The following is a 24,253-nucleotide window of genomic DNA, read 5'->3' as shown; positions in this document are numbered from 1 at the left end:
GAGGACATCTCTTTTGTCACAGAATTGGTCGACAAGGTTGAGGAATTTTTAGACACTAACAGACCCAATCAGACTTCGCACCAAATCAGGTGGGCAGCATTAAAGGCGTACATCAGGGGATTCTGTATTGCAAAGGCATCGAATATCAAAAAAAAATGGGGGGCCCCGCTAGGCAAGCTCACTTGCGACCTACGGGCGAAAGAAAGGCAAAACAAACTAATGCCTACAGCTAGCCTATCCACTGAGATTTTGAATTTGAAATCACAGATTAAAAACCTGGAAGTGGAAAAATTTAAGCGAGCCCTTTTGAGATTCAAAATGATTATGTACTCAAAAAGCAACAAAGCAGGCTCGATGCTTGCAAATAAACTGAAGCAGAAACTAGCTAGCTCCCGAATACCATACCTCGTCCTTGAAGGTCAAAAAGTACATGCTCCTGAAGACATAGGAAAGGCTTTTGCCGACTTTTATGAACGCCTGTACAACATCAACTCTCATGAGACACCCAGAGTGATGTCTCCTCCGGATATATCCTCCTTCTTACAGAGACTAGGCCTACCCAAACTCTCAGAGGAAGACAAGGTTAAGCTAACTGAACCTATTACTGAAATGGAACTCGGAATAGCAATTAAACAGTTGAAGACTGATAAAGCCCCGGGCCCTGGGTTTCCGGGGCAATTGTACAAAAAATTACAAACGCAACTCAAACCTGTACTCTGTCAAGCATACAACGAAATCAGAACTGAAGGACAGATACTACAAGAATATCTTGAAGCAACTATAGTTGCGATCCCAAAGCCGGGTAAAGACCCGACCCTTTGTGGCAATTTCCGTCCCATTTCACTTATTAATGTAGACACAAAATTATATTCTAAAATTCTCGCGGAAAGGCTGTCTCCCCTGCTGCCGGGATTAATCAACACAGACCAGGTCGGATTCGTGAACGGCCGGCAGGGCCCGGACAATACGAGACGACTGATTTCCGTCTTTTCCGAGGCGAAGAGACGAGCTGTCCCCCTTCTGGCCCTGTCACTAGACGCTGAAAAAGCGTTTGACAGGGTCAGATGGGAGTATATGTGGAGAGTCTTGGACACGTTTGACTTCCCACCCGAAGCCATAACCATGATCAAAGTCTTGTACTCTAATCCAAGTGCCAGAGTAAGAGGGTTGGGCTTCTGCTCTCCTCCCTTCAATATTTCCAATGGTACCAGGCAAGGCTGTCCACTATCCCCCTTGCTATTCGCCCTGGTCATGGAACCATTGGCAGAACTGATTCGGATGTCGCCTGTCATTGAGGGATTACCAGTAAGCACCAGTCAGGAAAAGATTGCTCTGTATGCGGACGACGTTACTCTCTTTCTCACAAACCCCCAAAGTTCAGTCCCGGCAGTTTTCACTGCCCTAGAACAGTTTAGCCTTCTGAGCTATTACAAAATAAACGTCTCAAAAACAGAGGCATACAGTATTAACTTGCCCGAAGACCAACTCCTGAGCCTACGTGAAACGTATGACTTTCACTGGTCTACAACGTCCCTCAAACATCTAGGTGTTCACTTAAGTGCAGACCTAGACGTCATCCTCTCTTCAAACTTTGACGCCCTCATCATTGAGTTGCGATCCTTAACACACAGATGGGATTTCAGAGAAATCTCTTGGATGGGCCGCATCGCCACGGTGAAAATGTCACTGCTTCCTAAAGCGCTGTACCTATTCCGATGTCTCCCATTGAACATCCCGCATGGCACATTACAACAAATTCACCGAATTTTCTCTAAGTATGTATGGGGGAAAAAGATGCCTAGGATTGGCTACAAAACCATGCAGAGAGAGTTCTCCAAAGGTGGAGTAGCTTTTCCAAATATATTCCTTTACTATGAAGCCGCTAGACTATCACAGATCACGGCTTGGGGCCCGACTAGAGAGGAACCGAAATGGTTCAAAATAGAGGAACTACACCTACCTGAAGGCCTAGACTTACCAAGTATTCTCTGGGTTCATGAACACAAGCAGCTGGTAGATAGAGTTCCTAACCCCATAGTACAACAAAATATCAAAATGTGGCATGTACTTAGACATCATAAGGAGATTGCCCCACATCCCTCACCGATTCACCAGATAAGGGGTCTTCTCTGGGACCTACCGAATATCCATCTTGAGTTTTGGATACAACACAACATAGACATGGTGGAACATCTGTTTTCAAACGGTAAACTTATGACAGTCCATCAAGTACTCGACTTACTAAGCGGTTCTCCCTTATGGCTCTACTTTGAATGCTGTAGGGTACTCAGCTTACTTCGCTCCTGGAAATTTGGCACTCAGACTCTCAGACCCCATTCTAAATGGGAAGAAAGATGGCTGCTTGAGATGGGGACGTGGAAACCCCTCACATTCCACTACAAAGCCATGCTACAAGATCACTCAGAAGGCCTCCCAAGCCATATCAAAATGTGGTGCAAGGAGTTGGCTTTAATCATATCAGATATAGAGCTGAAAGCAGCGATTGAATTGACAAAAAAAACGATCCATTGTATAACGATCTTCGAAAGTTATATGAAACTAATGCTACAATGGTACAGAGTGCCCACCAAACTGTCGAGAATGTTTCCTAATGTATCTCCCGATTGCTGGAGATCGTGCGGAAGGGTAGGCTCCAATTCCCATATATGGTGGTCATGTCCTAAAATAAAGGACCTATGGAAAGATGTTGAGACACTCTTGCATTCTATGAATCTGACTATACAGCTAACGCCAAGGGTGGCACTCTTCCACATCATGGATAATACTCTCCCCAAATGTAGCAAGCAACTGGTGATCTATGTGATGGCGGCCACCAAACTTTGCATTGCTAGAGCCTGGAAACAGGTTACCTCACCCACGATTTCGGAAGTCTGTGAGGTAATACAATACTTAGCCAACATGGAAAAATTTGCATATAGCTCGTTAGAGCGAATGGAAGTTTACTGGGCAATTTGGGGTGACTGGATTCAGATCCAGTAGACCCATACGGACTCCCGTACCGCTTTTCCTCTCCCTAGGCAGTTGGGACAGGAGATACCGCGCACAAGTAGTTTTACCCCCTTTTTTTTTTTTTTTTTTTTTCCCCCCACTCACTCTCTTCATGTCTCCATCTCCACTACCGCGTTCTTTACCCTAACCCCTTCCCCTCTCCTCACCTCTTCTCACCTGAACTTCCCCTCCCCCTCCCATGCGATGACTCCCTCCCTACTAACCCTATAACCTACCCCTTACTCCCAATGCCACTGAATGACCATGTTAAAATACAGACCGACAAAGTAATTGAGAAACGTGGTTACAACTGTCACTTCAACCCTATCACTACGACTCTGGAGTTATACTCCGCTATCCGTGACTTCTAGATACATAGTAGACTCCCCGCATTGACTGAATAGAAGCACAAATATTGCTTACAATATATATAGATCTATATAACTCTGCAATACGCCTAATTGTTATATGTTAATGCTATGTAATTGTTTTGATGTACTTGTGGAAAGTAATTTCTTTCTTTGGTTATCTAACTGTATGTACCTTTTGTTCTTAATAAAGAAAAAATTTAAAACTTAAAAAAAAAAAAAAAAAAAAAAAAAAAAAAAACTTACCAGTGAAATTAAAAAAACCTAAGTTTAAACTGAAAATTAGCCTAACATAACTATTGTACTAAACTATTATAATTATAATAATAATTACCAATTAAATAAACTAAATTACACATAAAAAACTAACACTATTAAAACAATTTAAGTCTAAAATTACAAAAAATAAAAAATACTAAATTACGAAAAATAACAAATGAAATTATCCAAAATAAAAACAATTACACCTAATCTAATAGCTCTATAAAAATAAAAAAGCCCCCCCAAAATAAAAAAACTAGCCTACAATAAACTACCAATAGCCCTTAAAAGGGCCTTTTGTAGGCATTGGCCTAAAGAAATCAGCTCTTTTACTTGTAAAAAAATACAAAGACCCCCAACAGTAAAACCCACCACCCAACCAACCCCCCAAAATAAAAAACCTAACTCTAACAAAAACCTAAGCTACCAACTGCCCTGAAAAAGGCATTAAGCTCTTTTACATTGCCCTTACAAGGGCATTCAGCTCTTTTACATAAAGCCCAAACCCTAATCTAAAAAAAAAAATTACACTAACCCCTGAAGATCCACTCACAGTTTCCGAAGTCCAGATATCCAGGTGGCGAGAAGTCTTCATCCAGGTGGCGAGGTCTTCATCCATCCAGACGGCGTCTTCTATCTTCATCCAGGCGGCATCTTCTATCTTCATCCAGGCGGCGCGGAGTGGGTCCATCCTTGAAGACATCCGGCATGGAGCGTCCTCTTCATATCGTCACCGCCCTACACTGAATCTTCAATGCAAGGGAGCCAATAGGATGAGAGCTAATGAAATCCTATTGGCTGTTCAAATCAGCCAATAGGATGAGAGCTACTGAAATTATATTGGCTATTCAAATCTGCCAATAGAATTTCAGTAGCTCCCATTCTATTGGCTGATTTGAATTTAAAAAATCAAATCAGCCAATAGGAATGCAAGGGACACCATTTTGAAAAGGCTCCCTTGCATTGAAGATTCAGTGTATGGCGGTGACTGTATGAAGAGTACGCTCCACGCTGGATGCCTTCAAGGCTGGACCTGCTCTGTGCCGCCGTAATGAAGATAGAAGGCGCCGCCTGGATGAAGATAGAAGATGCCGTCTGGATGGATGAAGACCTCGCCGTCTGGATGAAGACTTCTTGCCGTCTGGATGAAGACTTCTTGCCGTCTGGATATCCAGACTTCAGAAACTGTGAGTGGATCTTCGGGGGTTAGTTTTAAGTTATTTAAAATCTTTTTGGGTGGGTTTATTTTTAGATTAAGGTTTGGGTTTAATGCAAAAGAGTTGAATGCCCTTTTCAGGGCAATGCAATGGGTATCTTAGATTTTTGTTAGAGTTAGGTTTTATATTTTGGGGGGTTGGTTGGGTGGTGGGTTTTACTTTTGGGGGGTCTTTGTATTTTTTTACAGGATAAAGAGCTGATTGCAATGCCCTACAAAAGGCCGTTCTAAGGGTTATTGGTAGTTTATTGTAGGCTAGGGTTTTTTTATTTGGGGGGGCTTTTTTATTTTTAGGGATTAGGTGATTAATTAGATTAGGTGTAATTGTTTTTATTTTGGATAATTTTGTTTGTTATTTTTCGTAATTTAGTGTTTGTTATTATTTGTAATTTATTATTTTTTATTTTGTAATTTTAGACTTACATTTTTTTAGTAGTGTTAGGTTTTTTTAATGTGTAATTTAGTTTATTTAATTGGTAGTTATTTTAATTTTAGTATAATAGTTATGTTAGGTTAATTGTTAGTTTAAGCTTAGGTTTTTTTAATTTCACAGGTACGTTTTTATTTATTTTAAGGTAGGGATATTGTAATTTTAATTTAAAGTTAGGGGGTTGTTAGGTTTAGGGGTTAATAGTTTAATTTAGTTTTTTGTGATGTGGGGGGCTGGCAGTTTAGGGGTTAATAGGTTTATTTAGTGGCGATGAGGTGGGAGGCCAGAGGTTTAGGGGCTAATAAAATTTATTTAGTGGTGACGATGTCGGAGAGTGGCGGAATAGGGGTTAATAGCTTTATTATAGTGTCGGCGATGTTGGAGTGTGGGGGGAATAGGGGTTAATAACTTTATTATATTGGTGGTGATGTTAGGGATCGGCGGAATAGGGGTTAATAACTTTTATTAGTGGCAGTGATGTCGGGAGCGGCAGATTAGGGGTTAATACGTTTTAAATAGTGTTTGCGATGCGGGAGGGTGGCAGAATAGGGGTTAATAGGAAGTTTATGGGTGTTAGTGTATTTTGTAACAAACAATTGATAGTCGCACCACCAAGTTACCAAAAATAAAGTGCTTTTATTAAGCCAAATTCCAAAAATCAGCAACGTTTCGGACAAGTGTCCTTAATCATGCATACTTAAACAGACACTGATTCCATTCTTAAATACCTAAATAAGTCCCACCTTCCAAGTTAATTAAATCACCTGTGTATAACAGGTACAATACCTTTGCCAAATACTACCACCTAGTGGTCATACAAAAAATCACAAGCAAATATTTTTTCTAAAGCAACTGAGAATTTACACATAGCCAGAATATATATATAAGCAGTGCAAACATATATGTAATACATAATGTATCCCTAGATCAATACTACATTGTATAATTCACAGTATATATGCAAATGGTGAAATATGTATTGTTCAAAAATATATTTATAGAAAAATTGACCAGTCTAATTCTTTATTCATGCCACCTGGAAATAACGTACCTAGTTCATAAATCCAAAACGCTTCACGTTTTTTTAAAAGTTTGACACGATCACCCCCCCTCCTAGGGGAATTTAACCTGCTTAATTATTTGGAACCTTAATTGACTAAGGTTATGGCCTGCAGACAAAAAATGATGGGCTACTGGGGCATCAATTTTCTTAGTCCTAATGCAACTTTTGTGCTGGACAATGCATTCACGTACACAACGTGAGGTCTCCCCCACGTACCCCAGCCCACATGGGCATTTAATTAAATAAACAACGAAGTCAGAGTTACAGGTATAGTGCCCTTTGATGGAATATTTTTTACCAGTCCTTGGATGATTAAAGGTTGGCCCTTTAATTAAGCTATTACAATTTGAACACCCTAAACAGGGAAAACTACCCAAGTTTTTCTTACCAATATATGTATTTTGTAACACTTTAGTTATGAGTTTTGTGAAACATTTTTGTGGTAAAAAACTCATAGCTACTGCTCTCAGATAGCGGAATGGATTGTGTCAGTATAGGCTGGAATGCAAGCATTTTGGCCGGACCATAACACAACCTGTAATACCGACGCTATGAAAATCCCACACAAAAACTTAATTTGTTTGAGTGTGAGATTGACGTTGCGTTACAGGCTAAAATGATTGCGGTATAGCTATACCGGCAAGACTTGTAATGGCTGTGTTACTGTTTTTACGTTGAAATGCCCATTTTTTCAGCATTAAAAATTAAAACCGTAACGTAAAACTCGTAATATAGGTGAATGATTGTTATAGTTATTTTACATTTTAATTGTTTTATGTTTAATGTTTTATTTTCTCCAATTACATTTCAAAATGCGTAAATTTTGTTTCCTTTATGTATTGCTGGTACTGCCACATTTTACACCAGTATATATTAATTAATTGAGCACTCCATATCGCTCTCTGTTCTCTCTCAAAAGGTAATGACTGAGATTGTGGTACAACTTGATATAGGTGTTATACAAATTCTGCTGCAATCACATTCCTAACTTAACTAGGATGTGAGCCTAGAAATTTTGGATTAAATTTCTGACTTTCTTACTGTTCTTCAAGTACAGGTGCTTATTCATCATGTACTATGCCGCATTCTTAATGATCTTCCTGGTTCCTCTTCTAGTTATTGATTTTATTAACAATACTGTTTGGTGAATCCTTCAACACAATCAGGATTATAAATGGGCAAAATTGAGTCTAAATTCAGCTTTCAAGTGACATGCAGGATAGTATTTGTTAACCAACCTGTACTCTAGGACAGAAGACAAAATAATACTGCAAGAAAGACCTTCAGGATTGAAAGCTTGAAATGGCTTCTTCAGTGTATAAAGTTTGGTATATATAGACAGTTAAAATGTTGTTAAAATTTCTTATTGTGGTGGTCATTCCTTATAAAATCTCTGTTCACAGTGGAAAAATTAAATTATTTATAGGGAAGCCACATCAAATTAAATACTTTGGAACTGCGTGATATCTTTTCTCTATGTTGAAAAGTGTCGTACAAAAATCACTATTGCATAAACACTTTTATACAATGCATTAATAATTTAATTTTCTCTGAGTGTTTATTTCTTTTCATCGTGAAATTCCACAATATCTGTTTCTTTGTCATCTATATTTCTTAATAAGTTAAGCATTTCTTCATTTATATGGAGATGGGGTTTTGTATTTGAGTCCTTTTGATCTGTTTGTATTGTTTCTGAGTCTAAAGTCAACAAAAGGGGAATGCTTCTCAGAGAACTTCTGTTTGGATGTGGACGTATAACTTGACTTTGTCCTGGAAATGTAGGCTCACTGCATCTGTGCGACACCTTTTGTTGGCTTTCAGCTACTGAGGCTAAGGGTTGCTCATCTCTTTGAAGTTGTTGCTGAACTAATGATTGTTCTTGCTCACCTTGTTTGGTATCTAAATCAACAAGCTGTTCATCAACTTTAGTATCAGGATCCTTCTGCGTCATGTCAATATGTCCCACTGTATTTTTGATTGTTGGTGGTTTTGATTGCAAAAGAGTATTATTGTATGTGACTTGCACTCTGTCATCAGCCTCTGTGACCATTACATGAGGGACTTGCAAAGTTATTTTAGGTAACAATTCATTGTCATTAGATAGTTGCCTCTCTGAGGTATTTGACCTGCTGGCCTCCCGAATTATGGAAAGATCTCCCTTAGGTGTATTATGCTTTGCATTCCTTTCTGAAGATTCACGCCTTCTGGAGAGTCTTCCTCTGGATGAAATATCATGGTAGCCTCTGAAAGAATTTGTATCACCACCAGGAAAAAACAGATTAGAAGTATCACTTCCTTGGCGGCTGAAACCACCATGACTAGGAGAGTCTGGATTCTCGTGACTACTCAAGAATCGTTTCACTCTTTTCATGACTGAATTCTGTCGTCTGTGCTTCTCTTCCTCCAGTAGCCAATCTTCATGAAGAAATACAGATTCAGCTAGCCTGCAAGACATATACATTGTCAATTGCTTACTTGTATGTTTTTAAAAGAATAAACACATTTTTAATGATGAATATGTAAATATAAAATTTAGAACATATCAAATGCTCAGGCAACACACAAATTCCCACACAAATTCCAAAATTCCCTGTTTGGGGGAACAGTCACATTTTGTTCTGCTGTAAATCTACTCCACTGCTTTTAATCGTACAGGGAAGGTATATTTGTAATGAAATGTCTTTTGTAATGAATAGCCTAGACATGAATGTGTCTGGAGAAAACCTCCCAATACACTGAAAATACAAAATAAAGATGTACTGCATCACAAAAATATGTTTAGTCACATGGTAATAATGATAACATCTTTGATATCCCCTTTATTGCTCAGGTTGTAGCATGTGATATTTCTCAGTGGAGTTCCTCTGACATTCTATAGGAACATACCAATTAAATTTATGTCTTAACTCTGAAATACAGAAGTACAATTTCTATCTACTTTATCTAGAAATATAATTTACATTTCACTGTCAAAGCATGTTAGGCAAAATGTATATTTGGTATAAACTGTTTCTTTTTTTTACCATTATATCTGATCTAAATTGTCCTTTTGGTTAGGTTTGGATGGTTATGTTCCAGGAGAATATTCCACTTTGTATGCCAATAGTGAGTTAAAATAGGTGACATCCTTATATTGAAAGGCTTTTATTGATAGTTACCCCATATGAACAGTTGATCCCAAGAATGAAGGAATACAGTAATCAGCAGCTGCTAGAGTGTATGGTGGTCGGGCGTCAGAGTCATTCCAATAAATATCTTTACTCATCTTTGGTAAATTCATGTGCATTTCATCTACAGCCATAAGGGAGACCTGCACACAATAACATTTAACAGTAATTACAGATATTTTAAACAGGCACATAACATGTTTAGTTAATTCACTGTAAAACTGTAAGAAAAATAAATCAATGCTTATAGTTAGGGGATTTTATGGTATGATCTTCTGTTATCTGGTAAATTTGTATTACCCCAGATTTGGGCCTAGATTATAATCCTTTTGTAACTATTTTGCAATTGATCAGCTAAATACTAGTAGCCTTGCCAATATTAAAAATGAATCAGGAGGCTTTGGTTCTTATTAATATGATTAATAAAAACATACTGACAAATCACAATTAACTACACCTGCCAATTATATCTACAGTATGTAAGAACAGATCACGTAAGTCAGAGAGCATGTGCTGTAGGGGCAACCCGCCCTTGCTCAGCCACTGTAAAACCATAGTGTGAGTGGGAAGGTAGACAAACTTACTATTACAGGGAGTGCAGAATTATTAGGCAAGTTGTATTTTTGAGGATTAATTTTATTATTGAACAACAACCATGTTCTCAATGAACCCAAAAAACTCATTAATATCAACGCTGAATAGTTTTGGAAGTAGTTTTTAGTTTGTTTTTAGTTATAGCTATTTTAGGGGGATATCTGTGTGTGTAGGTGACTATTACTGTGCATAATTATTAGGCAACTTAACAAAAAACAGATATATACCCATTTCAATTATTTATTTTTACCAGTGAAACCAATATAACATCTCAACATTCACAAATATACATTTCTGACATTCAAAAACAAAACAAAAACAAATCAGTGACCAATATAGCCACCTTTCTTTGAAAGGACACTCAAAAGCCTGCCATCCATGGATTCTGTCAGTGTTTTGATCTGTTCACCATCAACATTGCGAGCAGCAGCAACCACTGCCTCCCAGACACTGTTCAGAGAGGTGTACTTTTTTCCCTCCTTGTAAATCTAACATTTGATGATGGACCACAGGTTCTCAATGGGGTTCAGATCAGGTGAACAAGGAGGCCATGTCATTAGATTTTCTTCTTTTATACCCTTTCTTGCCAGCCACGCTGTGGAGTACTTGGACGCGTGTGATGGAGCATTGTCCTGCATGAAAATCATGTTTTTCTTGAAGGATGCACACTTCTTCCTGTACCACTGCTTGAAGAAGGTGTCTTCCAGAAACTGGCAGTAGGACTGGGAGTTGAGCTTGACTCCATCCTCAACCCGAAATGGCCCCACAAGCTCATCTTTGATGATACCAGCCCAAACCAGTACTCCACCTCCACCTTGCTGGCGTCTGAGTCGGACTGGAGCTCTCTGCCCTTTACCAATCCAGCCACGGGCCCATCCATCTGGCCCATCAAGACTCACTCTCATTTCATCAGTCCATAAAACCTTAGAAAAATCAGTCTTGAGATATTTCTTGGCCCAGTCTTGACGTTTCAGCTTGTGTGTCTTGTTCAGTGGTGGTCGTCTTTCAGCCTTTCTTACCTTGGCCATGTCTCTGATTATTGCACACCTTGTGCTTTTGGGCACTCCAGTGATGTTGCAGCTCTGAAATATGGCCAAACTGGTGGCAAGTGGCATCTTGGCAGCTACACGCTTGACTTTTCTCAGTTCATGGGCAGTTATTTTGCGCCTTGGTTTTTCCACACGCTTCTTGCGACCCTGTTGACTATTTTTAATGAAACGCTTGATTGTTCGATGATCACGCTTCAGAAGCTTTGCAATTTTAAGAGTGCTGCATCCCTCTGCAAGATATCTCACTATTTTTGACTTTTCTGAGCCTGTCAAGTCCTTCTTTTGACCCATTTTGCCAAAGGAAAGGAAGTTGCCTAATAATTATGCACACCTGATATAGGGTGTTGATGTCATTAGACCACACCCCTTCTCATTACAGAGATGCACATCACCTAATATGCTTAATTGGTAGTAGGCTTTCGAGCCTATACAGCTTGGAGTAAGACAACATGCATAAAGAGGATGATGTGGTCAAAATACTAATTTGCCTAATAATTCTGCACTCCCTGTATTTATGAGACACTTTCGGCTAGATTTAGAGTTTTGTCGGTAACGACCCGCGTAGCTAACGCTGGCTTTTTTCTGGCCGCACCTTTAAAATAACTCTGGTATTGAGAGTCCACAGAATGGCTGCGTTAGGCTCCAAAAAAGGAGCGTAGAGCATATTTAACGCAACTTCAACTCTCGATACCAGAGTTGCTTACGGACGCGGCCAGCCTCAAAAACGTGCTCGTGCACGATTCCCCCATAGGAAACAATGGGGCTGTTTGAGCTGAAAAAATCCCTAACACCTGAAAAAAAGCTGCGTTCAGCTCCTAACGCAGCCCCATTGTTTGCTATGGGGAAACACTTCCTACGTCTGCACCTAACACTCTAACATGTACCCCGAGTCTAAACACCCCTAACCTTACACTTTTTAACCCCTAATCTGCTGCCCCCGCTATCGCTGACCCCTGCATATTATTATTAACCCCTAATCTGCCGCTCCGTAAACCGCCGCTACTTACATTATCCCTATGTACCCCTAATCTGCTGCCCCTAACACCGCCGACCCCTATATTATATTTATTAACCCCTAATCTGCCCCCCACAACGTCGCCTCCACCTGCCTACACTTATTAACCCCTAATCTGCCGAGCGGACCGCACCGCTATTATAATAAAGTTATTAACCCCTAATCCGCCTCACTAACCCTATAATAAATAGTATTAACCCCTAATCTGCCCTCCCTAACATCGCCGACACCTAACTTCAAACATTAACCCCTAATCTGCTGACTGGAGCTCACCGCTATTCTAATAAATGTATTAACCCCTAAAGCTAAGTCTAACCCTAACACTAACACCCCCCTAAATTAAATATAATTTAAATCTAACAAAATTAATTAATTCTTATTAAATAAATTATTCCTATTTAAAGCTAAATACTTACCTGTAAAATAAATCCTAATATAGCTACAATATAAATTATAATTATATTATAGCTATTTTAGGATTAATATTTATTTTACAGGTAACTTTGTATTTATTTTAACCAGGTACAATAGCTATTAAATAGTTAAGAACTATTTAATAGCTAAAATAGTTAAAATAATTACAAAATTACCTGTAAAATAAATTCTAACCTAAGTTACAATTAAACCTAACACTACACTATCAATAAATTAATTAAATAAAATACCTATAATTACCTACAATTAAACCTAACACTACACTATCAATAAATTAATTAAATACAATACCTACAAATAACTACAATGAAATAAACTAACTAAAGTACAAAAAATAAAAAAGAACTAAGTTACAAAAAATAAAAAATATTTACAAACATAAGAAAAATATTACAGCAATGTTAAACTAATTACACCTACTCTAAGCCCCCTAATAAAATAAAAAAGCCCCCCAAAATAAAAAATGCCCTACCCTATTCTAAATTACAAAAGTTCAAAGCTCTTTTACCTTACCAGCCCTGAACAGGGCCCTTTGCGGGGCATGCCCCAAAGAATTCAGCTCTTTTGCCTGTAAAAAAAAACATACACTACCCCCCCCCCAACATTACAACCCACCACCCACATACCCCTAATCTAACCCAAACCCCCCTTAAATAAACCTAACACTAAGCCCCTGAAGATCTTCCTACCTTATCTTCACCTCACCGGGTATCACCGATCGGTCCTGGCTCCAAAATCTTCATCTAAGCCCAAGCGGGGGCTAGACATCCATCATCCGACGGCTGAAGAAGTCCAGAAGAGGCTCCAAAGTCTTCATCCTATCCAGGAAGAAGAGTAGATCCGGACCAGCAACCATCATCTTCCAAGCGGCATCTTCTATCTTCATCCGATGAGGACCGGCTCCATCTTGAAGACCTCCACCGCGGACCCATCTTCATCCTCCGACGTCCAACTGAAGAATGACGGTTCCTTTAAGGGACGTCATCCAAGATGGCGTCCCTTGAATTCCGATTGGCTGATAGGATTCTATCAGCCAATCGGAATTAAGGTAGGAAAATTCTGATTGGCTGATGGAATCAGCCAATCAGAATCAAGTTCAATCCGATTGGCTGATCCAATCAGCCAATCAGATTGAGCTCGCATTCTATTGGCTGTTCCGATCAGCCAATAGAATGCGAGCTCAATCTGATTGGCTGATCCGAGCAGAATTTTCCTACCTTAATTCCGATTGGCTGATAGAATCCTATCAGCCAATCGGAATTCGAGGGACGCCATCTTGGATGACGTCCCTTAAAGGAACCGTCATTCTTCAGTTGGACGTCGGAGGATGAAGATGGGTCCGCGGTGGAGGTCTTCAAGATGGAGCCGGTCCTCATCGGATGAAAATAGAAGATGCCGCTTGGAAGATGATGGTTGCCGGTCCGGATCTACTCTTCTTCCCGGATAGGATGAAGACTTTGGAGCCTCTTCTGGACTTCTTCAGCCATCGGATGATGGATGTCTAGCCCCCGCTTGGGCTTAGATGAAGATTTTGGAGCCAGGACCGATCAGTGATACCCGGTGAGGTGAAGATAAGGTAGGAAGATCTTCAGGGGCTTAGTGTTAGGTTTATTTAAGGGGGGTTTGGGTTAGATTAGGGGTATGTGGGTGGTGGGTTGTAATGTTGGGGGGGGTAGTGTATGTTTTTTTTACAGGCAAAAGAGCTGAATTCTTTGGGGCATGCCCCGCAAAGGGCCCTGTTCAGGGCTGGTAAGGTAAAAGAGCTTTGAACTTTTGTAATTTAGAATAGGGTAGGGCATTTTTTATTTTGGGGGCTTTGTTATTTTATTAGGGGGCTTAGAGTAGGTGTAATTAGTTTAACATTGTTGTAATATTTTTCTTATGTTTGTAAATATTTTTTATTTTTTGTAACAGTTCTTTTTTATTTTTTGTACTTTAGTTAGTTTATTTCATTGTAGTTATTTGTAGGTATTGTATTTAATTAATTTATTGATAGTGTAGTGTTAGGTTTAATTGTAACTTAGGTTAGGATTTATTTTACAGGTAATTTTGTAATTATTTTAACTATTTTAGCTATTAAATAGTTCTTAACTATTTAATAGCTATTGTACCTGGTTAAAATAAATACAAAGTTACCTGTAAAATAAATATTAATCCTAAAATAGCTATAATATAATTATAATTTATATTGTAGCTATATTAGGATTTATTTTACAGGTAAGTATTTAGCTTTAAATAGGAATAATTTATTTAATAAGAGTTCATTAATTTCGTTAGATTTAAATTATATTTAATTTAGGGGGGTGTTAGTGTTAGGGTTAGACTTAGCTTTAGGGGTTAATACATTTATTAGAATAGCGGTGAGCTCCAGTCGGCAGATTAGGGGTTAATGTTTGAAGTTAGGTGTCGGCGATGTTAGGGAGGGCAGATTAGGGGTTAATACTATTTATTATAGGGTTAGTGAGGCGGATTAGGGGTTAATAACTTTATTATAGTAGCGGTGCGGTCCGCTCGGCAGATTAGGGGTTAATAAGTGTAGGCAGGTGGAGGGGACGTTGAGGGGGGCAGATTAGGGGTTAATTAATATAATATAGGGGTCGGCGGTGTTAGGGGCAGCAGATTAGGGGTACATAGCTATAATGTAGGTGGCGGCGGCGTGCGGACGGCAGATTAGGGGTTAATTATTGTAGGTAGCTGGCGACGACGTTGTGGGGGGCAGGTTAGGGGTTAATAAATATAATATAGGGGTCGGCGGTGTTAGGGGCAGCAGATTAGGGGTACATAAGTATAACGTAGGTGGCGGTCGGCAGATTAGGGGTTAAAAAAATTTAAGCGAGTGGCGGCGATGTGGGGGGACCTCGGTTTAGGTAGGGGTACATAGGTAGTTTATGGGTGTTAGTGTACTTTAGAGCACAGTAGTTAAGAGCTTTATGAACCGGCGTTAGCCCAGAAAGCTCTTAACTACTGACTTTTTTCTGCGGCTGGAGTTTTGTCGTTAGATTTGTAACGCTCACTTCAGACACGACTCTAAATACCGGAGTTAGAAAGATCCCATTGAAAAGATAGGATACGCAATTGACGTAAGGGGATCTGCGGTATGGAAAAGTCGCGGCTGAAAAGTGAGCGTTAGACCCTTTTTTGACTGACTCCAAATACCGGCGGTAGCCTAAAACCAGCGTTAGGAGCCTCTAACGCTGGTTTTCACGGCTACCGCCAAACTCCAAATCTAGGCCTTTATTTGTTGTTAAAATACAAGACTGACTTATCAGAGAGATAAAAAAACATTCCCACAAATGCATCATACACATCATTAGTATGTAGGTCACATTGTGATCCCCTGGAAAAGCTCCTACACTACAACTGCAGTCACCCAGCTCCCTGGTCCATTCATGCTTATGTAAGTCACTGATCATGTCCCACAAGGTGAAAAACAATCAGGTTGGACAATGCACATTTGCTTGCGCTGGTATTACTGAGTGGAGCACAAATATCGCGCTTGCGTAAGTGATATTTTACGCTCCACTTTTAATCTGGCCCTTTAAAAAGAAATAAATAAATACTGCATTGCCTCTGGAGTTACACACTTGTGCTTTGATCTACATGGAACTTTTTTCCCCTTTCCTGCAACTAAAAAATTTATTTGTCTCCCCTAAATTCTTCTTCTTGCATTAACAAAGCTCAGTCTACAATCTGGGTGTCAGAACGTTTCCACGCTGATGAAAATGTTTACAAATTTTAGTGTCAGTAGAGCAAATAGCCCTAATGAGGTGCGCTTGTGTGAAGTGTGAATGAGTCCTCAGGTGGTGCAGCAGCACTCCCAATGCAAATAGACGTGATGCAATCTTCTGTAGAATACAAAAGAGAGGCACCACAATAGAGCAATGTCGTCTAAAACAAACAGGCAGCAGAAGAAAGAGCCCCCCACCCCTTTCAGTAGTTCTACTCACAGGAGCGTCGGCACAGCCAGAGTGCCAGACACAGCAGATTGGGACTATAATGAGTTGCCCGACAGACACGCTAGATCATCAAATGCGTCACCGATGTCGTCAGGGAAGATCAGCCGGCCCAAGTGATCACCAATCAGCCAAATCCTACACTGACAGAGATCCGCCAAGGAAACCAGCAACCGCTGCACAGGTTGACGCATTTGACGCTTTAGCGTGTCTGTCGGGCGACTCATTATTGTCCCGATCTGCTGTGTCTAGCACTCTGGCTGTGTCGCCGCTCCTGTGAGTAGCACTACTGAAATGGTTGGGGTGCTCTTTCTTCTGTTGCCTGTTTGTTTCAGATGATATTGCTCTATTGTGGCGCCTCTCTTCTTCTGTCTTCTACAGGAGATTTCCTAAAATTTTTTAGTGTGAATCATTGAGTATGTCAGTCAAGGTGTATGTATGAAAACGTTTGCCTACACACTTTCTGTGTCAGTGTAAAAGTGTAGTATTAGCGTTCAATACACGGACACTGAAAGAACGGTCTTTTGTAACATCATGAGGTGTATTATACAGGGATATCTTTATATAGGACTAACATATCCATATTATGACAAATATTCAAAGAAGTTTCTTTCATGTAATTGGCAAGAGTCCATGAGCTAGTGACGTATGGAGTATACAATCCTTCCAGGAGGGGCAAAGTTTCCCAAACCCCAAAATGCCTATAAATACACCCCCTCACCACACCCACAATTCAGTTTTACAAACTTTGCCTCCTATGGAGGTGGTGAAGTAAGTTTGTGCTAGATTTCTACATTGATATGTGCTTCTCAGCATTTTGAAGCCCAATTCCTCTCAGAGTACAGTGAATGTCAGAGGGATGTGAAGGGAGTATTGAATGCAATGGTTTTCCTCGCAGGATATCTATTTCATAGGTTCTCTGTTATCGGTCGTAGAGATTCATCTCCTACCTCCCTTATTCAGATCGACGATATACTCTCTTATTCCATTACCTCTACTGATAACTGTTTCAGTACTGGTTTGGCTATCTGCTATATGTGGATGGGTGTCTTTCGGTAAGTATGTTTTTATTACTTAAGACACTCTCAGATATGGTTTGGCACTTTATGTATTAATATAAAGTTCTAAATATATGTATTGTACTTATATTTGCCATGAGTCAGGTTTATGTATATTTCCTTTTGCAGACTATTCAGTTTCATATTTGGGAAAAAACATATTTAGGAAAATATTTCTCTTACCTGGGGTTTAGTCTTTTTTTCAAAATGACTACTTTTTCACTATATTTTCGCAGGCAAAACTAGGCTCGCGAGGCGCAAAATGCTGATATTTATTGCGTCATTCTTGGTGCGAGAATTTTTTGGGTGCAAAGGTACGTCCGGTGACGCAAGTTCGTCATTTCCGGCGTCAACTTAGAGTTCCTTGTACAAGGTGCATCTGCAATGACGCGAGTGTGTCAATTTCCGGATGTTGTTAGCACCAAAAAAAAATTTCAGTTTGCGTTGTGCGTCATACTTGGCGCCAAATAATTTCATTATTTAAAACCCCATTACTATATGCCTCTTGCCTTTTTCTATGTCAGAGGGCTATGCTTTTTGCATTTTTTCCCCATTCCTGAAACTGCCATATAAGAAAATTGATAATTTTGCTTTATATGTTGTTTTTTTCTCTTACATTTGCAAGATGTCTCAATCTGATCCTGTCTCAGAAACCACTGTTGGAACCCTGCTGCCTGATAACAGTTCTACCAAAGCTAAGTGTATCTGTTGTAAATTTGTGGAGATTATATCTCCAGCTGTGGTATGTAATAGTTGTCATGATAAGCTTTTACATGCAGAGAATGTATCCATCAGTAATAGTACAATGCCTGTTGTTCCTTCAACATCTAATGTACATGATATCCCTGTGAATATAAAATATTTTTTTACTGATGCGATTCAGAAGGCTTTGCCTGCTATCCCGCATTCTAATAAACGTGAAAGGTCTTTAAAAACTTCTCATAAAGTTGGTGAATTTTCAAATTACCAACAACATACTGAATTATCCTCCTCTGATGAGGATCTATCTGACTCAGAAGATCCTACCTCAGATATTGACACTGACAAATCTACTTATTTATTTAAAATGGAGTATATTCATTTCTTGTTAAAAGAGATGTTGATTACATTGGATATTGAGGAAACTAGTCCTCTTGAAGTTAAAACTAGTAAACATTTAAACTCTGTTTATAAACCTCCTGGTGTTACTACAGAGGTTTTTTCCAGTTCCTGATGCTATTTCTGATATGATTTCTAAGGAATGGAATAGGCCTGGTACTTCTATTATGCCTTCTTTAAGGTTTAAAAAATTGTATCCTTTGCCAGCAGTTAGTTTGGAGTTTTGGGAAAAGATCCCCAGAGTTGATGGGGTTATTTCTACTCTTGCAAAACTTACTACTATTCCTATGGAAGATAGTACTTCCTTTAAGGACCCCTTAGATAGGAAACTTGAATCTTATCTAAGGAACGCTTATTTATATTCTGGCTATCTTCTCAGGCCTGCTATTTCTATGGCTGATGTTGCAGCTGCATCAACCTTTTGGTTGGAAAGTTTAGCGCAACAAGTAACAGATCCTGATTTGTCTAGCATTGTTCACTTGCTTCAACATGCTAATCATTTTATCTGTGATGCCATTTTTTATATCATCAAAATTGATGTTAAATATATGTCTTTAGCTATTATAGCTAGAAGAGCTTTGTGGTTTAAATATTAGAATGCTGACATGGTATCTAAATCTAGATTACTATCTCTTTCTTTCCAAGGTAATAATTTATTTGGTTCTCAGTTGGAGTCAATTATTTCAACTGTCACTGGGGGAAGGGAGATTTTTTACCTCAGGATAAAAGACCTAAGGGTAAATCTAAAACTTCTAACCGTTTTTGTTTCTTTCGACAAAATAAGGAACAGAAACCCAATCCTTCCCCCAAATCTGGTTCCAATTGGAAACCTTCTTCAAGTTGGAATAAATCAAAGAAACCAAAGCCAGCCCCCAAGTCTGCATGAAGGTGTGGCCCTCATTCCAGCTCAGCTGGTAGGGGGCAGATTAAGATTCTTCCAAAGCATTTGGGCAGATTCTGTCCAAAATCAATGGATTCAGAGTTGTCTCTCAAGGGTACCGAATAGGATTCAGAGTAAGACCCCCTGTGAGAAGATTTTTTTCTCTCATGCATCCCTGCAAATGCAGTAAATGCTCAGGCTTTTCTGAAGTGTGCTTATGACCTGGAGCTTTCATGGGTTATCATACCAGTTCCGTTTCAGGAACAGGGTCTGGGGTTTTATTCAAAACTATTCATTGTCCCAAAGAAAGAAAATTCTTTCAGGCCAGTTCTGGATCTGAAAATTTTAAATCGTTTTGTAAGAGTACCAACTTTCAAAATGGTAACTATAAGGACTATTCTGCCTTATGTTCATCAAGGTCATTATATGTCCACGATAGACTTACAGGATGCATATCTTCATATTCAGATTCATCCAGACCACTATCAGTTTCTGAGATTCTCTTTTCTAGACAAGCATTACCAATTTGTCACTCTTCCATTTGGCCTAGTGACAGCTCCAAGAATTTTTTCAAAGGTTCTCGGTGCCCTACTCTCTGTAATCAGAGAACGGGGTATTGCGGTGTTTCCTTATTTGGACAATATCTTGGTACTAGCTCAGTCTTTACATTCTGCAGAAACTCACATGAATCAACTAGTGTTGTTACTTCAAAGACATGGTTGGAGGATCAATTTACCAAAAAGTTCTTTGATTCCTCAGACAAGGGTCACCTTTTTAGGTTTCCAGATAGATTCAGTGTCCATGACTCTGTCTCTAACAGACAAGAGACGACTAAAATTGGGTTCAGTTTGTCGGAACCTTCAGTCTCAATCATTCCCTTCAGTAGCTATGTGGATGGAAGTTTTATGTCTCATGACTGCAGCATCGGACGCAATCCCCTTTGCTTGTTTTCATATGAGACCTCTCCAGCTTTGTATGCTGAACCAATGGTGCAGGGATTATACAAAAATATCACAATAATAACACAATTAATATCCTTAAATCCCAATGTTCGACTCTCTCTGACTTGGTGGTTAGATCACCATCGTATAGTTCAAGGAGCCTCTTTTGTTCGTCCAACCTGGATTGTGATCACAACAGATGCAAGTCTTTCAGGTTGGGGAGCTGTCTGGGGATCTCTGACAGCACAAGGGGTTTAGAAATCTCAAGAGGCGAGGTTACCAATCAATATTTTAGAACTCCTTGCTATTTTCAGGGCTCTTCAGCTGTGGCCTCTGTTGAAGAGAGAACCGTTCATTTGTTTTCAGACAGACAATATCACAATAGAACAGCAAGAAAACCCAGCAAGCCTCAAGGCGTAAAGATTCATAAAAGTTCTTTATTGGAGAAAATGTAAAACAGCATCAAAGCTTGTAGCCCTAGCAATCTAGGATAGAATAACAGGTCCTACGCGTTTCGGCAGTCCTCTGCCTTATTCATGGACTTACAAATTGAAGTTTCTAAGCTCCTTAAATACACCTTAGCCCCCAGGTGTAAGCAACCCCATAGATTGCATATTTAAAGGGACATGGCCAATTATGAGAAACAAAGTCGACAATCAGACATGGATATTTACAGTTATGCATGGTCAAGAGATTAAATGAATGAAAAAATAAAAAATAAATAATAATAAACAAAATTTAATCTCAAAGTTAACAGAACTCATTTCTAATAAAGTACTAATCTACATGTCAGTTAATGCATTTAGATAATATCACATTAAAATTAAATTTAAGGTACTGAAAGCTGATACAAAAGCTTGATAAGAAGCAAATGTAAACATCAACCTTAATACTAATATTATAGTGTGGAAATGAGCAAACGGTTAACCCAGACAACATAACTAGCACTTATACATTAGGATATAGTATATAAAAGACCATACATATTTTTATACAAGTCTAAACCCTTAGATATGTGCTAATATGAATAACTTCCTAAAGATATCCTGGGATTTCCTTGTCTATTAAAATGCTTAACTTCGTGTATAGTTTGAACAGTTATAATCACTCATTATTGTTAATTCCATGAAACATCATAGGCAAATTATGTTTTTTATCTAGGGAATATACACCAAGGATCAAGTCTAATCTAATAAACTGTTCATAAACCACAAATATGACCTCATATACATACTGTTAAATCTTATCTATAATTCAACCTTGCTACAGCACAGGACCTCTTGCTTCTAAAAAGGAGCTAACATATAAACCCTAGAGGCCTAACATAAGTTATTAGCCAAAGGATATGGGAGGACACTGGCCTGGATAGTAGGCGGATATAATATTAAATGACTACGATCATCTTTTAAGTAATCAGAATAGATGATGATGGTGACCCAACAACAAATAAAAATATATATAGGTGAACACCCTGTATGGTTACCATTATCTTATGTCTAATGTAAAGTCATTATAGAAAAGCAGATATGAGAATCAAAATTGATATTAGAGGTATGATAATGGGCAAACAGTAAACCCTTTAATGTAGCCAGCACTGATTAGTGAGAATATGTAGTATGTTAAAAAAAACATGTATTTATGCACATAACTGAACACTTAAATGGGTATAGGTAGATGTAACTTGAGAAATACATCCTAGGAATACTAATCATTTGGGCTTAGTCTACTCAGAGACAACCTGGACAGATTAACTTAGTTAATGTCTAACACCCTATGGCCTGGCATTAATTATTGGCCGAGGGGGATAAAAGAGGACACTCTCCTCAATGCAATATGGTAAGATAATAAACAGATATGGAATGGCCTGCCAACCATATTGACAAGGCAGATATTCAAATAGAATAGGAGCTCTTACAGATGTATTAATAGGATGCCAAAAAGGCACCCTAAATTACAGTAAAAAACATCTAAAGAGTCAAGTTAATGATGGTGGCACCAACAATTGATGATGTCACCATCTATATTGAAGCCCCTTGGTCTTCTAGTCTGCAACTTGAAAATCCAGAAGGCTTCTTTATATAGCAGTTTAGCTGTTCGATCTACTCCACGATTGGAGGGTCTGATATGATCAATCACCTGCCATTTGAAAGTAGCAACCGCTTTATCGTGTATATGTATGAAGTGCCTAACCAAATCCGAGCACTCAGTGCCATTTTCAATGTTTTTAAGGTGCTCTCTGATCCTACTCCTACCCTCACGGGTACTACACCCAACATACTGTTTTTTGCACTGAGTGCAATCCACCAAGTAGATCACAAACGTTGATTGACAATTGGTATAAGATTCAAGATCAAAAACCTTCTGAGTGGCATATGACTGAAAGTTACGTGAAATTTGGGTAAAACCACATGATATACAGTTGCTAAAATGGCATTTATGATGCCCTTTGACTTCCAACCAGCTGTTTCTCATGGTGGGAGACTGGCGTAACAAACTTGGAGACAATGTATTACCAAGAGTACAGCCTCTCCTTGGTACAAAGTTACAGCCTTGTGATACAAAATCTTTAAGGCTGTCTTCTGCTGTAAGGATTGAAAGATGCTTCTTCACAATATCACAGATATCGTCAAATTGGGCACTATATGTAGTAATGAATGTAGGTCTAGAGGAATTGAAACTATTTCCCCTCTGTGTCCTCATGTTTGTTTAGGCTAAAAGCTGTTTTCTGTCCATGCGACCAACCTCTGCACGATTGAGCACTTTCTTTTTATAACCTCTCTCTAACAGATTATTCATCAGTAGCGAACTTTCTTTCTCAAAGTCTTGTTCATCCATGCAATTCCTTTTCACACAGATGAACTGGCCTTTGGCAACTCCAAACCCCGTATATTTGGGGTGGTTGCTCCGGCCATGAAGTACAGCATTGGTAGCAATCGGCTTACCATACAAAGTTGTTTTAACACTGCAAGTGTCAGTGTCCCCTATCAAGAGGAGATCCAAATAAGGTATCAAAAGTCGATCACATTCATAAGTAAACTGAAGATTGATGTTGTTATTGTTCAGATAGTGGACAAAATCACTAATCCTCTGACGACCCCCCTTCTAAATGAACAGGAGGTTGTACATCTTTATCTTTTGTACATCAATATATCAGATTGAAATGGGTTTCTCTCTCCAAAGACGTGGCACACCTCCCACCAACCCATAAACAGGTTGGAGTAGGCTGGGGCAAACTTTGCCCCCATGGCTGTGCCACACCTCTGGAGATAGAAAACTCCATCAAATTGGGAGAAATTGTGAGAGAGGAGAAAATCAAGTGTTTGTAACAAAAACTTTTTAAGAGCCTCATCATAGTTACTAAACTTATCCAACATGTTTGAAATGGCCTCTAGGCCACAAGAATGCGGGATGGCAAAATACAAGCTAACCACATCAACCGTTAACCATTCTGTTTGCTCATTCCACACTATTTGTTCCACGCAGTTTAGGAGGTGCTTGGTATCCCTCAAATAAGAGGGAAGTTTATAAACTATAGGTTGAAGTAGAGACTCAACCCAGGTAGACATGTTCTCGAATAGGGAAACGATACCTGCCACAATAGGTCTTCCCTTCACCTCCTCAAGGGACTTGTGTACCTTGGGGAGGTGATGGAAGATTGGTGTAATGGGACTCGTCACATAAAGAAAATCCACCGTATCCTGATCAAGGATCCCCAG

The 24,253-nt window shown here is 39.1% G+C and overlaps 1 protein-coding gene across 6 annotated transcripts in view; it reads right to left on the bottom strand.

Annotated features, from left to right (window-relative positions):
- Positions 1 to 5,900: 5,900 nt before the first annotated feature.
- BEST3 (bestrophin 3) overlaps positions 5,901 to 24,253 on the bottom strand; it is a 212,381-nt gene continuing 194,028 nt past the window's right edge. For all 6 annotated transcript variants that reach the window (XM_053716798.1, XM_053716799.1, XM_053716800.1 and 3 more), the window contains 2 exons: positions 9,506 to 9,657; positions 5,901 to 8,791 (listed from right to left, as the gene is read on the bottom strand). In XM_053716798.1, the coding sequence (XP_053572773.1) occupies positions 7,906 to 8,791; positions 9,506 to 9,657 (1,038 nt within the window). In that variant the 3' untranslated portion in view covers positions 5,901 to 7,905. The remainder of the gene's footprint in view (positions 8,792 to 9,505; positions 9,658 to 24,253) is intronic.

Source organism: Bombina bombina, chromosome 6 (genome assembly GCF_027579735.1).
Source record: "Bombina bombina isolate aBomBom1 chromosome 6, aBomBom1.pri, whole genome shotgun sequence".
NCBI lineage: Eukaryota > Metazoa > Chordata > Amphibia > Anura > Bombinatoridae > Bombina > Bombina bombina.
The sequence above is the reverse complement of the archived record's forward strand: the minus strand, read 5'-3'. Positions and strand labels throughout refer to the sequence as shown.